At 39.7% G+C, this 15002-nt stretch overlaps 1 protein-coding gene across 2 annotated transcripts in view; it reads left to right on the forward strand.

Moving 5' to 3' along the window:
* The window catches only part of TRPM3 (transient receptor potential cation channel subfamily M member 3), a 596910-nt gene that overhangs the window by 298055 nt on the left and 283853 nt on the right, over positions 1 to 15002 (forward strand). For both annotated transcript variants that reach the window (XM_069574093.1, XM_069574094.1), the window contains exon 3: positions 766 to 970. In XM_069574093.1, coding sequence (XP_069430194.1) covers positions 766 to 970 — 205 coding nt within the window. The remainder of the gene's footprint in view (positions 1 to 765; positions 971 to 15002) is intronic.

Genomic DNA, 15002 nt, shown 5'->3' on the forward strand with positions numbered 1-15002 from the left:
GAAAAGACAATATAATGAAGTAGTTTAAAATATAAACTCTGGAATCATATAAACCAGCTTTTCAACCTTGAATACCTTTAAAACTATAATACTGTACCCATACAGTGAATGTCACACTGTTTGTATTTAATAAATGGTAACTATATATCAGTATTATTGCTAATAGTCATAGTTGTGCTAGTAGTTAAGTACAAGCAACGTTTTCATGATATAAGGAACAAATTTTGTTTTCAGATATCGTGAATATTTTTTTCTTGTTTCTTCAAGAAAACTTAAGTTGCAAATTTTTATTCTCAGAATTGGATACTTGACAATGAGTGTCAATTGGGAAAAGACAGGTTCTTACTCACATATGATTGAGAGTCCTTATTTAAATGTGCCTGTTAAAATTCTCCCCTTAAAGCTGCTCAGTGGCCTTTGTGCAAGATTTAATAGATGGGAGGAGTGAGAAGGAGAAAAATCTACAGGGCTTTCGTTCTTAGGTTCCAGTCCTGATCAATATGGCTGGTGTGAAAGGGGGCTGGTTCAGAAAGATGGGAGGCACATTACAGCTAGAGCAAAATGAGGAAGGGCCAGAGAAGAAGTGTATTAATTTGTCGCGTAAATCCTGAGTTCACCATTTGTCAGGTATGCCGCATATGGTTTCCACCTGAAAACTGACTTGCTGGCTTGCTACAGTTTGTAGATTTCTCCAGCAGATTGCCTTAAGTGTATATTCCAGTTGTCACTAATACAAGGGGTTCACTTTGACCTCTTACATTGTAGGTGTTGCTGTGGGCGTCTAATAGGCCAGCATGTTGGCCTCACTCCCAGTATCTCGGTTCTTCAGAATGAGAAAAATGAAAGTCGCCTCTCTCGAAATGACATCCAGTCTGAGAAGTGGTCCATCAGCAAGCACACTCAACTCAGCCCCACCGATGCTTTTGGGACCATTGAGTTCCAAGGAGGCGGCCATTCCAACAAAGCCATGGTAATCAGAACACTGTAATTCACTTCTCAAGTTCTCTTTCAAGCCCTTCAGAGGAGTGGCGAAGAGCTGGGAATTTAGTCTTTGGGCTAAATCTCAACTTTGCCAGTTCCTTGCTGGGTGACCAGCTCTAATTATGTTTCTGCTATGCATCTCTGCTCTTCCGTTATCTAATGGGGGAAAGAAGACCTTACTTTCAGGATTTTTAGAATAATTAGTATGAGATCATACCTAGTGACTATTGTTTTTAATAATAATAGCAAGTAGCTTTCTATCGTTATCCACTGTTTGTTATTTTATTTTCTGGCTCTCATCTATTGAGACATTTTTCTAACTCCTTTGGTTAAAAAGAAAAAAAAAATCTTACCCTTAGGTCTCCATTTCATTCTATAAGTAATTAGCATTTCTCTCAATTTAAGAGAGAAATGATCATCCCAGACTGGAACAACAGTTCCCTGTTCTAACAGAGATCTTGCCCTCCAAATTAAGTGCTTTTTCTTCAAGCAGCTGCATTCAATAATATTCTCAATAGAATAGCTCCATATGAAAAGCATATTTTTTTTTTGAAAGGAGGCATTCGGAAACACACAAATTTTACTTTTAAGAGTTGTCACATCCAAATTTTAACTTTCATCATGGACTCCTCCCTACTTGGCTGACAGATTTTGCCAAGAAAAAAAGTCTACTATGTGTTTTTGGAAGCTCTAGAAACACTATTTTCCAACAAGCTTGCTTCTAACTGTTGAGAGAGACAGTTCGTTCGTTGAGGGTAGAGCAGTTGGAGGTGACTCTTCTCAGGCATGCCACAGAGATTTCTGAGTTTGGAGAGGAAATTTTGCTTAAAGAAGCATATCGTAAAATGCAGGGGAAGTCAGTTCACACCAGTTACAGTCTATAAATGTGCAATAAAGCCACCTCTTATATCTATTTCTGCCCCCTCTCTGCTTTCCCCCATCCACTCCTCCTTCGTACTGCGGTATTTTCTTCACCAAGAATGGCTGACTTAATTCTGAACAATATATTGGAATGGAGGATGCTATGTGCCACCTCCACCAAGACCTGGGAGAACAAAGAAAGGGTTAGGTAGTCTTGACCTAGACAGAATCAAGGGATATGGAGATTTGGTAACTTCCTCATCCACTTAAGGGATACATGTTCCCACAAAAGGTCATAAGAGTTACCAGCTCAGCTTAGTCTTCATTCAGAGTATGGGGTTGAACCACATATAGTGTGGATCCTCCGGAACCATGCATTAATTAAAAGTCATGCAAGTTCTCCCTGTAAGAAAAGGGCTGCAGATGATGAAGTGGTTTCGTGGTCAACAATCATTATAGAGCAGTGTACCCAGTGACTGCATAGATGCTTAGATGCTGCCTGTGAGCCCCGGCACAAGCCCAGAGGCACATGGCAAGCTTCCAGCCATTATTTCCTTCAGTAACATGCAGTGTCTGTCAAGTATAGAGCATAAGTTTGCTGCAAGAAGAGCAGTCCTCCAAAGTCATCACCTGGGGAGACTGTAATTACCATGTAGCCACCAGTGCACAAAATGTGTTTAGGGGACTGATTTCAGACAATTTATCGATCACAACAGAAAAGCACCCTGTATTTTCTTCAAATGGTGTTTTTGATCAGAAGTTAATTTCAGTTCAGTTCAGTTTAGTCACTCAGTCATGTGTGACTCCTTGTGACCCCATGGACTGCAGCACACTAGGCTTCGCTGTCCATCACCAACTCCCAGAGCTCACTCAGACTCATGCGCATCGAGTTGCTGATGCCGTCCAACCATCTCATCCTCCGTCATCCCCTTCTGCGTCTGCCCTCAATCCTTCCCAGCTTCAGGGTCTTTTCCAATAAGTCAGTTCTTAATCTCAAGTCCCTGAAATTCAAAAAACAAATGACTTAGTCACAAATGACTCGTGCTGGTTTTTAAAACTCAGGTCAGTTCTCAGAAGATAAGGTTTTCCACCACTAAAAATTATGAAAGAATGAAGTACTAGTTTGGAGAATGAATGAAGAATGAAGTAATGAAGAATTCTTAGTAATGAAGAATGTGGGCTCTGAATGCAAACGGTCTAGCCCAGACATATCATATATTTACTGTGTGCCATGAGAAACATTAATTATATTCTCTGATGCTTTAGTCACTCAACTGTGTCCAACTCTCTGCGACTCCAAGGACGGTAGCCCACCAGGCTCTTCTGTCCATGGGATTTCCCAGACAAGAACACTGGAGTGGGTTGCCATTTCTTTCTTGAGGGGATCTTCCCGACCCAGGGATTAAATTAGGTCTCCTGTGTTGCCGGCACATTCTTTACTGACTGAGCCACCAGGGAATTCTCTGGGCCTCAGTAATTTATTCTATTATCTAGAAATAATAAAACTGCTATTATAAATGTTAAATGAGATGACATATGTAAGTCATCTGGCATAGTGCCAGGGCACATTATAGATGTAAAATTAATTTTAACAGCTATTTTTACTACTATTCATTATTATTATTTGCTTCAGGCTCTGAAATTTTTTTGAAATATTTTGATTAATGTTTAGCAGGGCATACATTTGGGTACATATCTTGGCAAATTACTATAGAAAATCAAACCATACTTTTTCAGTTAAGCCTTTAAAATATTAATAATTCAAGAAGTTCCAATTCTTTTACCTAGTAGTTAAGCCCAGAATGCAAAGCCATATTGCTTTGTTTGTAAGCTGGTCTGTAACTAACTGGTTCATAATCTGGCTCAGTTTACTTAACTTCCCAGTACCTCCGTTTCCTCATCTGCAAAATGAAGATAGTAATTCCTACTATATAAGGCTATAGCAAAAATTAAATGGGTCAATATGTATTAAGTACTTAGAACAGTATCTGATGTTAAAGCTAAATTAGTATTTGCTATGTTATTACTTCCAGCAAACATTCACTTACTTTAGTTACAAGAGGGGCTTTGCAGTCAGTTAAAATAAGATGCATAATCTTCAAGTTTTATAGAACTGTATTTATACACTCACTCTCTCTACCTGGTCAGAAAATCTTGGTTAAACCAATTGACTTAGCTGAACCTCAAGATTTCTTATTTACAAAGTGGACATAATTGCCTTATGGGATCTTTGCTGGCTTCAGACAGTGAAGAATCTGCCTGCAATGCAGGAGACCCTGGTTCAATCCCTAGGTAGGGAAGATCCCCTGGAAAAGGGAATGGCTACCTATTCCAGTATTCTTGCCTGGAGAATTCCATGGACAGAGGAGCCTGGCAGGCTACAGTCCGTGGGGTCACAGAGTCAGACATAACTGAGCACACACAGTGCTTTTATAGTCAGACATGACTGAGCGACTAACTCTTACAAGGATTACAAAGAATATAAAATTACCTGGTATACAGCCAGTGCTCAATATATTTATGAAAATCATAGTGATAGGGCAGTGAAGGAGCTACCTTTATTTCCTGGGAATCCAAAGATGTGCTACATATTTCCACCGAAGTTCAAGGCTACGTAAGAGGGCATTAGTGACAGTCACAGATTGAAGGCTAGCACTGTGGACACCTGCTCATCAGTGACTGGAGACATGTGGCTTACAAACCACCAAATTATACACTTTGACTTCCACATTACATCAACCTCCTACATCTGCTTATTCTAATAAACAGAAAATGAACTCTTCCCTGGTATCCCCTCCACTTTATTCACTGCAGACCTCAACAATTAGACAGTTACTATGGGTGTGGCATTTGTGCCTCTTATGATGGACAAAGCCAAGACTGCTTCTCAGTTCAGTTCAGCTCAGTCACTCAGTTATGTCCAAATCATTGCGACCCCATGGACTGTAGCAGGCCAGGCCTCCCTGTCCATCACCAACTCCCGGAATTTACTCAAACTAATGTCCATTGAGTCAGTAATGCCATCCAACCATCTTATCCTCTGTTGTCCCCTTCTCCTCCCACATTCAATCTTTCTCAGCATCAGGGTCTATTCCAATGAGTCAGTTCTTCACATTGGGTGGCCAAAGTATTAAAGTTTCAGTTTCAGCATCAGTGCTTCCAATGAATATTCAGGACTGATTTCCTTTAGGATGGACTGGTTGGTTGGATCTCTTTGCTGTCCAATGGACTCTCAAGAGCCTTCTCCAACACCCAGTTCCAAAGGATCAATTCTTCGCTGCTCAGCTTTCTTTATAGTACAACTCTCACATTCATACATGACTACTGGAAAAACAATAGCTTTGACTAGATGGACCTTTGTTGGCAAAGTGAAGTCTCTACTTTTTAATATGCTGTCTAGGTTGGTCATAACTTTTCTTCCAAGGAGCAACCGTCTTTTAATTTCATGGCTGCAGTCACTATCAGCAGTGATTTTTGGATCCCAAAAATAAAGTCTCTGTTTCCATTGTTTCCTCATCTTTTTGCCACGAAGTTGATGGAACCAGATGCCATGATCTTAGTTCTCTGAGTGTTGAGCTTTAAGCCAACTTTTTCACTCTCCTCTTTCACTTTCATCGAGAGGCTCTTTAATTCTTCTTCACTTTCTGCCATAAGGGTGGGGTCATCTGCATATCTGAGATTATTGATATTTCTCCAGGCAATCTTGAGTCCAGCTTGTGCTTCATCCAGCCCAGCGTTTCTCATGATGTACTCTGCATAGAAGTTAAATAAGCAGGGTGACAATGTACAGCCTTGATGTACTCCTTTCCCGATTTGGAGCCAGTCTGTTGTTCCATGTCCATTTCTAACTGTTGCTTCTTGACCTCCATACAGATTTCTCAGGAGGCAGGTCAGGTGGTCTGGTATTCCCATCTCTTTCAGAATTTTCCACAGTTTATTGTGATCCACACAGTCAAGGCTTTGGCATAGTCAATAAAGCAGAAATAGATTTTTTTCTGGAACTCTCTTGCTTTTTCAATGATCCAGTGGATGTTGGCCATTTGCTCTCTGGTTCCTCTGCCTTTTCTAAATCCAGCTTGAACATCTGGAAGTTCTTCACAGTTCATGTACTGTTGAAGCCTGGCTTGGAGAATTTTGAGCATTACTTTGCTAGCATGTGAGATGAGTGCAATTGTGCAGTAATTTGAACATTCTTTGGCATTGCCTTTCTTTGGGATTGGAATGAAAACTGACTTTTTCCAGTCCTGTGGCCACCTTTTTCCAAATTTGCTGACATGTTGAGTGCAGCACTTTCACAGCATCATCTTTTAGGATTTGAAATAGCTCAACTGGAATTCCATCACCTCCACTAGCTTTGTTCGTAGTGGTGCATCCTAAGGCCCACTTGACTTCACCTTTGAGGATGTCTGGCTCTAGGTGAGTGATCACACCATCATGATTATCAGGGTCATGAAGATCTTTTTGTATAGTTCTTCTGTGTATTCTTGCCACCTCTTCTTAATATCTTCTGCTTCTGTTAGGTCCATACTATTTCTGTCCTTTGTTGAGCCCATCTTTGCATGAAATGTTCCCTTGGTGTCTCTAATTTTCTTGAAGAGAGCTCTAGTTTTTCCCATTCTATTGTTTTCCTCTATTTGCACTGATGACTGAGGAAGGCTTTCTTATTTCTCCTTGCTATTCTTTGGAACTCTGCATTCAAATGGGTATATATTTCCTTTTCTCCTTTGCCTTTCTCTTCTCTTCTTTTCTCAGTTATTTGTAAGGCCTTCTCAGACATCCATTTTGTCTTTTTGCATTTCTTTTTCTTGGGGATGGTCTTGATCCCTGTCTCCTGTACAATGTCACGCACCTCCGTCCATAGTTCTTCAGGCACTCTGTCCATCAGATCTAATCCCTTGAATCTACTTGTCACTTCCACTGTATAATTGTACGGTATTTGATTTGGGTCATACCTGAATGGTCTAGTCATTTTCCCTACTTCAATTTAAGTCTGATTTGGCAATAAGGATTCCTTCTCATCATACAGTTTTTCTTCTACCTAAAAATTTTCCCCTTCTGAAGAGTTTTTAGTGAATCTAAAATTTCTAAGAACCCTGGAGATTGATACTCCAAATATATTTACTAGAACATGTATCCTTCAAAGTATTAATCAAAATACTTTTGCAATGATTTTCAGGGTCTATAAAAAATAATAAATTTGTTATTCAACTAAAATTGATTAAACATCTAAATACTTGCCCAGTGCTGTGCCAAGTATTTATATTTATTTATATATTTCATGTTTATGACATTAGTATTATTTTTCCTATATGACAAAATGACATTTTAAAGCACAGAAATGTAAATAATTTGCCCCATGCCACACAGCTAATATACGATATGTGTATAATGTAATACTTAGAATTGAAGAAAAACTTCAAGAGGCAGCTAGATCTTTCACTCTGTTCCAGGAGAATGAACACATAAGGACATTGAACTTTGACAGTTCTCCCCATGGGCTCACATAGTTCTATCTAATTCAGAGTTGTCTCTTAGCAGTCGGGTTAGGCAAGGTCAGCTACATGATTTGTGGGACCCAGTATAAAATGAAAGTGAAGGCATTCAGCAGGGATAAGGAAATCAGTACTCCTTCCCCATGAATGACAGCCCCAACCCTCAGTGGATGGGAAACCAACAATGGATTGCCATCTCCTCCCTGGGAAGTGCTCAGTATCTACGTGAGGGTGAGACTTCCCACAAAGTTGTTCACAAAACCCACCAAAGTACAGCCAGCCCGAGGCAGGGATAGCTACATCTTTACCTTGGCCTGAAATACTACAGACCACATGCCCCACCTTGCCCTTGCCCTTGAATTGAATTATTCTGATTCTCCTGTCTGGAAAAAGGGGTGGAGTTATCCACAGGACAGATGACCTGTTTTATCAGGCAGGACAGTCATCTTTTGCTACCCTGTGCCTTCTTTAATGGGCTTTCCAGGTGGCTCAATGGTAAAGAGTCTGCCTGAGAATGCAGGAGATGCAGAGGCACAAGTTTAATCCCTGGGTCCAGAAGATCCCCTGGAGAAGGGAATGGCAATCCACTCCAATATTCTTGCCTGGGAAATCCCATGGACAGAGGAGCCTGGCGGGCTACAGTCCACGGGGTCCCAAAGAGTCAGAAAAGACTGACTGACTGAGCACACAGACATGTGCCTTCTTTACCACTTGCTCTCTCCAGCAAACTGACGTGCAGTTTGTCAAAGGGAAAAATCAGCACCTACTGTCTAAGAGTGCCAATCCTCAGATGGGGGAGGCATGGTTAAATTATTCACCAAGATTGAAGTGAAACAGGCCAACTAACTTAATATGTCTCTGGTCCCCTTCTCCCAACAACAATGTTTGAAAGTTGGAATGATGTTTAACAAAGTGGTCAAAAAATTCTAGAGGGCAGGTTAACTTTGACCTTCATTAATTAAAAAAAATAAATAAAGAAGATATAATGTTAACTTTTCCCCTCAAGACAACCCAAATTGACGCACTTGAGTCAAAATGCCAATGTGGTCTGGACACAGCACGAGGCAGAAGGTGCCATAGTTTGGTGGAAGATTCAGCTGAAGTAAAGGGACTCATTATTAAAATGTAGTGGGCTGTATGAGAACCACATCTCACATTTGTATCTGTATCACTACATAGATAGCACACCGTGATGTCACGGAACTTTGATCACCAAAGACAATGAGAGATCAATGCAGTGGTTCTCTACTTGGAGGCTCAGAATAACCTGTGGGGCCACTACCAATGCCCATGCCCAGAATCATTCCCAGAGGTCTGGGGCAGAACCTGGACATCCAAAATGTTTTTAAAGTTAGCTCAGTTATTCTACTGTTCAGCCAACCTTAAAAATACTAAATGATACCAATCTCTTTACCTATTTTACAGATAGGCAACTCAAGCCCAAAGAAGTTAAATTATTTTCTGAGAGTCACCCAGTTATTTGACAAAGCTAGTTTTTGAACTCAAGATCCTTAGGATTCTTCATCAAATCTTTTTCTTCTCTGTCTTGTATGCCTGGCACAGACTATAGTAGATGTTTTGAAAAGAAGCTAGTTACTATATGTTTCTAGTTCCTTCCTATGAAGAAATGAAGTGAAAGTCACTCAGTCGTGTCCAACTCTTTGAGACCTCGTGGACTATACAGTCCATGGAATTCTCCAGGCAAGAATACTGGAGTGGGTAGCCCTTCCCTTCTGCAGGGGATCTTCCCAACCCAGGGATCAAACCCAGGTCTCCTGCATTGCAGGTGGATTCTTTACCACCTGAATCTCAAGGTAAACCCAGTTCCTTTCTAAGGCTTTTGAAAATTTTTTAGTAGAATTATAAGATCACTAGTATTTGTTGAGGTTAATTGAACTTAAAAGCTGTGAGCACAAAGAGTTCTTCATAAAATTATATCCTAGGTTAATGGAACTATTATCCAAGACCTTCCCAGTACTTTTGCTGTTCTGTCCCTAATTCTCAGGCTTGACAAACCCCAGTGAAACAGCAGTGAGACCAGCATCTCTCTTACTTTATGGAGAGAGAAACTGTGGCACGGAAAGAAGTCTTGTGCAAAGCTAACAGTGAATGAAGGAGTTGCATTCCTCTCTTCTTTACACCAAGCCACATCCTACCAAACTGCATGCCCCTAACGTCCATTCCTGGGGATTAAATGACCTAGCAGTTCACTCAGATGCCTCATAAAATCAGAACTCGGGGACAAAAGGAGGTTCTAAGATACTGAAGCCCTGGTTTAGGCATTTTCTTACTAGACTAGGTTCCAGGCAACTTTTTAAAACTGACGTAGCAATAATAAGATGGTCTGACAGCAGATGTTGGGTCCTTTCTCAAAGACTCTTCATATCTGGGGCTGAGGCTATTTAGAGAAGGAAGCAGTGCTGGACTTAATTAGAATCTTATTTGCTTACTAATCATCTCTTCCAATTAATGCTGAGCTGACTTACGGACCAGGTAAGTATAACCTAATTAAGGACTTGTATTTAAACTTCTCAAGTCACCTACATAATTCTCTTCATGTTTTCCCTTGGTATTCACTCTGCTTATTAGATCAAGTTGAGCCCCTTATTACAGTTTTCATATAATTTAGAGAATTATTCCTATGCCTCATTTCACACTTAGAGCTCTAAGTACTGAGTCAGCCAGGATGCAATCTTTCTATTCTGAGCATTAAGGTGAGGGTGTGAGAGGGAATAGGTGAGACTGAGGAGATATAATACTCCGTGTGTGTCCGGGGAAGGGCGTGCTGTCAGCAGCATGACATCTACAATCTTATACTCTTAAAATGCTTTAGGATTAAATCTTCTTGTCTTAAAATTGTCTTTCTTTGCATTATGGAGATTTGAAATGAGAATCATCGATTGACATGCACAAAACATATTAAATAAATCCCAGTACAAAACAAAATGCCTCATCACTGGACTATAGCTAACTAAGCAGCTTTGTATAGCATGGTGTAGTTTTTGAGGGGTTTTGCAGTTGCTCTGTTGCTTTCCATATTCCACCTTGAAATTTCTAGACTATTGAGATTATTGGCAGCACCTTTGAAAAACCTTTCAGAAACTGGGAATAAGGTTAGAATGTATCATTTAAACTTCTGATCTTAATCATAGGCCTATACAGAAGTAAGAACTAACCTTCCTCAAGAAACCCATCTTGGTCTAGAAAATTTTACACAAAAGCAATTCTGGCAGAAAATTTGCAGAGTACTCCCCTGCAACTGGGTGATATGCTCAGTGAAGTTTTATGTTATTTCTAAACCTCTAGTTTCGGCTTATCAGCATCAATCACCTGGAGCACCTGTTATCTAATATTGAAGAATCCTAAAAGCAATATAGAATAAATTACAATGGCATTTTCACTCCCAAAATTTTGTGAGTCAATCAAACAAAAACTCCTATAACAGTGACACCTCACATTTGCATTCCAAATATTTTCTTTCTAGGGATCTTTCTTTCTAGTGGTTCAGCTCCCACATTAAACCACTATAAGCATTAAACACTCGGTGCAAAACCAAAGGCTCCATGGACTTGGAAAGCTGATATCAGCAAAATTGTCTCAGGAGTCTGATGCAACATATTCTCCTTGGCCACAACTTTAATTAAAACTACTCATTTAAAATGGGGCTACAGAGAATTAGAAAATGAAAAGATGCTTGTCACAGTTCTCAATAGAAGGAAAATGGGGCAAATTTCCCACTACATGCTCAGAAGAAAGGCATTAAAAATACTATTAAAATAGGTTTAGCTGTAGTAAGTTCCATTACTCAGAGAAAGTACTACTGAAATATACCAATTGATTATTTCTCAGAATTGAAGATGGTTTCTCAGTGAGGGTTAGAAAGATTTGCCATTTACCATTTCCTAAAGTGTAATCAGTTTTATTGTCCTGTAGTTATTTTACCTCTTCATTTAAAAGCTGGGCAAAATGATGTGAGTAAAACTTTAGTTTAAAACCAGAGACAAATTACTCCACAATGGGTCAAGTTCAAAATTCTAAAGAAAATTATTATTATTTCTAATTAAACAGCCCCAGCCTATTCTAAGTAGTGATGGCTGCTTCTCCACTCAGCCTTCACCACCCTTGGTGTTTTGAAGAGAAGAATGCTGTCTGATCTATTGCACCTCTGTGATTTCCCTCCCAGTTTAATGCAGTGAGGCCGTAGTAAAGTTGAGTTCTGCTTTGACAAGTGAATAGTTATCGTTTCTAGTGATGGAGCAGGTTAGAGTGCCTTTAGGAAAAACTGCAGTGAAATCACCTGCTAAACAAACAAAGCAAAAAAACTTAACAACTGGAAAAAGCAAAAACTCAAAATTTTCAGTTACCCGAATTTTTAGTTACGTCTGCCACTCAAACAAAACAAAAACTCAAATTTGCCACTATAGACTTACAAAATTTCGTTTGTAAGTTTGTGGTTTGGAATTCAAAGTGTTCTTGTGAAAATCATGCTTGTATGCATTGGCCCCCAAAGCACCTAGGAAGAGATCAAATAGTACAATTTAAAAATAGAACTTCTGTTTTGCATAGTGCTTTCTTTAGATACTCTTCTTAAAATCTCATTAGCTCATCACACAGGCTGTCTCCTGTCAGGCAGAGACACTAATGATGTTAGTACTGGTGTAGATAACTCATTTGAGCTCAATTTATTTCTAGAAATTAAAATTAGGGAACTAAAGGCATGAAGGAGAAGGATAGGATTGGTGGCCGCAGATATAGGTAGCAGTTTCCCTCTGGATAGGTACTTTTAATAACTTGTACCAGTCACTCCCCAGATAACTCACAAAGGGCTACTTTGAAAGGTACATTAAAGAGCTAAAGGCAAGTTATGTAGGTCGTGTGGTGCAAAAGTCATTTGTGAGTGCCTGTAGTCTAATTTCCATGTGTTGGTTTTCCTTCCAGGTCTTTCCCGCAATTTACTCTTTAGTGTTTTGTGTGGTGTTCAAGATTACCCTCATTTCACGAGAGAGGGCCTCAAACTGATCAGATGACTTACAGTGCAGTATCTGATGCTTGAATGTGTTGCTGCACATGATTGTGCTTAGTCGCTCGGTTGTGTCCGACTCTTGGTGACCCCATGGACTGTAGCCCCCCCCCCCCCCCGGGCTCTTCTGTCCATAGGGATTCTCCAGACAAGAATACTGGAGTGGTTTGCCATGCCTTGTCCAGGGAAACCTGTAAATGGGAGCATGCATCACTGCATCAGAGTACTGCCTAGTCACAGAATTTAGTATACATATTAGGAAGATTTCTGGTTATTTGTAAGGTGACCCCTTAGCAATTAATGACTTCACAAGACAGTCAAAATTGCTTACCTTGATAACCAAAATAGCTCCTAATTTCTAATCACATTGACCATTTAGCAGGAATGAATTAATTGCTCTGGGTACAACCATTTATGAACCTGAAGCTGCTGATTTTGGCACAAGAATTAACTGTTATATTATTAATACAGTTCCAAGAGAGGTTACTGAATAACATGATTTTTATGGGTATAAGAATATAATTTAAAAATTAGAATCTCTAAGTAATCATAAAATGTCCTTTTATCCCTTAGTTTTAATTACCCTCGTATCCTTAACTGTTTCTTTGAGCTGCTAAACAAAATCATGACAAAAGGTAATGGATTGATTCATTTAAATACTTCCATTTTAAAAGATCTTTTATTCTCCAAGAGAAGGACAAAATAAATCTAAAGTAACGGCCAACATTAAAGGGACAGGGACACCTAGTATTTGTGTTATTTATCAGCTTCTAGATAATCAGGGGTGGGCTGACAGATAACATAAATAATGTAGTTAATCATGGATTCCATTGTATAAGAATTAGTCCTGGTGAAAAAAAATCAGGTAGTTGGAATTGAGTAGCTTATTGATGACTGCACTTTCCTATTTCTCATGGCCTGAGTAATTTTCCAGTTTTTCCTCCATTCTTCTCTTTGATTTTTATGTAAAATGTTAAAGTGTTCTTCCTTGCCTTTGGCCCAGTGATAAACACAAGACACACCACTTAGAATCTTTGGTCTGGGAAAAAGTTGTAATTCTTTCTACTCATGTGGTCCCTTTTGGGAGCTAGTTAAAAATGCAAAACCTCAAGTCCCACCTCAGACCTATTGAATAAGAACCTGAATTTTTGAGGTTCCCTCAGTCCACGGGGTAGCGAAGAGTCGGACACGACCGAGCGACTTTCCTTTCACTTTTCACTTTCATGCATTGGAGAAGGAAATGGCAACCCACTCCAGTGTCTTGCCTGGGGAAGCCTGGTGGGCTGCCGTCTATGGGGTCACACAGAGTCGAACACGACTGAAGTGACTTAGCAGCAGCAGCAAATGTGTTTTGCATATTAAAGTTTGAGGAGCCCAGCTCAACCTAGAGTTTCCACTGTAACAGTAGCTTTAATAATGGACTGGGTGAGTGGTTAACTAGTAGATAACTATTAATAATTCTGATGTCCCAGTCACTTGACTTCCCTGGGTCTCAGTGTCCTCATCCCTAAGGCAGAAGAACTGAAACAGATGATTTCTAGGTCCCATGATTGCTAAGATATTTCCAAACTCCTTTTTATTTCTGAGATTGTAGCTACACCATAGCCAGGAGAGAAAGGATTATCCAAAATCATAGATCAGGTGACACATGATCCCTCCCCTCAGATATCTTGCAAATGAGGAGATAAAACTGACACGTGTAAGAAACGATGGGGAAAATATCTATGTATATTATTCTGAGTTTCACTGAGAGTTATACTGTGTCAACATGAGCTTGCATTCTAAGGAAAAGTCAATAAGAGCCTTTGAAAGACAAGAATGATTTATGTAGATGGAAGGGGAGAAACTGGGTTTTCCAGGACTTGAGGAATAGCATTAACCAAATACAGAAAAAAGTGGGGGAAATACCTCTAAATAAGAAGAGTGAGGCCAAATTGTGGAGATCACGACAGGCAGAATGGGAGTTTACATATGATGTAACCCTTTGAATTGAAAAATAGTATTACTAAAAAGGTATTGGGGATAGGAGTTGCCTGCTGGTGTCTCATTGAGAACACAGGGTTAGAAAAGCCATGAGGACTGTTGTCATGACACATACTGACATCCTCGTAAGAGCATTTATTCTTAAAATAGCAACTAAAGCGATAGAGGGAAAAGCCTGGCTGAGAGTATGATTTGAAAAATGGATCATTAGAACTCACAGACCACTTGGTTATAGGTAAAGGAAAAGGAGAAGTAAGGGGAGAAAAGGCATTTATTATGTTTCCAAGGTCAACAATAAGGACCTGGCGTCAGAGAGACCTGGAGTGTGAATTTACACACAGCATATATGTGTCTGGAACACAAGGGATTTGGTTGTAAATTTAGGGTGTTTTTCTCAGTAGTTAAAATATTGAGAGCCAGGCGAAATATGGAAAGAGAGCTTATGAACAAAAGGACCTTACACAGGCCTTCCTTTCTTCCTCTGTAAGATAGAGAGCTAGGGAGAAGGTGATCTAAGGTCATTCATGCATTTCCACTGGAGCATTTATTAACTGGGTAACAAGTGTTTTGTGGTCACAAACAAGCTTTTCTTGGTTTCCTAACTAGGAAAAAGATTAATCTGGTTCAAAAGGAATTTTAAAATATTCACTAAATTGGTAGCTTTC

This window comes from Ovis canadensis, chromosome 2 (assembly GCF_042477335.2).
Source record: "Ovis canadensis isolate MfBH-ARS-UI-01 breed Bighorn chromosome 2, ARS-UI_OviCan_v2, whole genome shotgun sequence".
NCBI classification, from domain to species: Eukaryota; Metazoa; Chordata; class Mammalia; order Artiodactyla; family Bovidae; genus Ovis; species Ovis canadensis.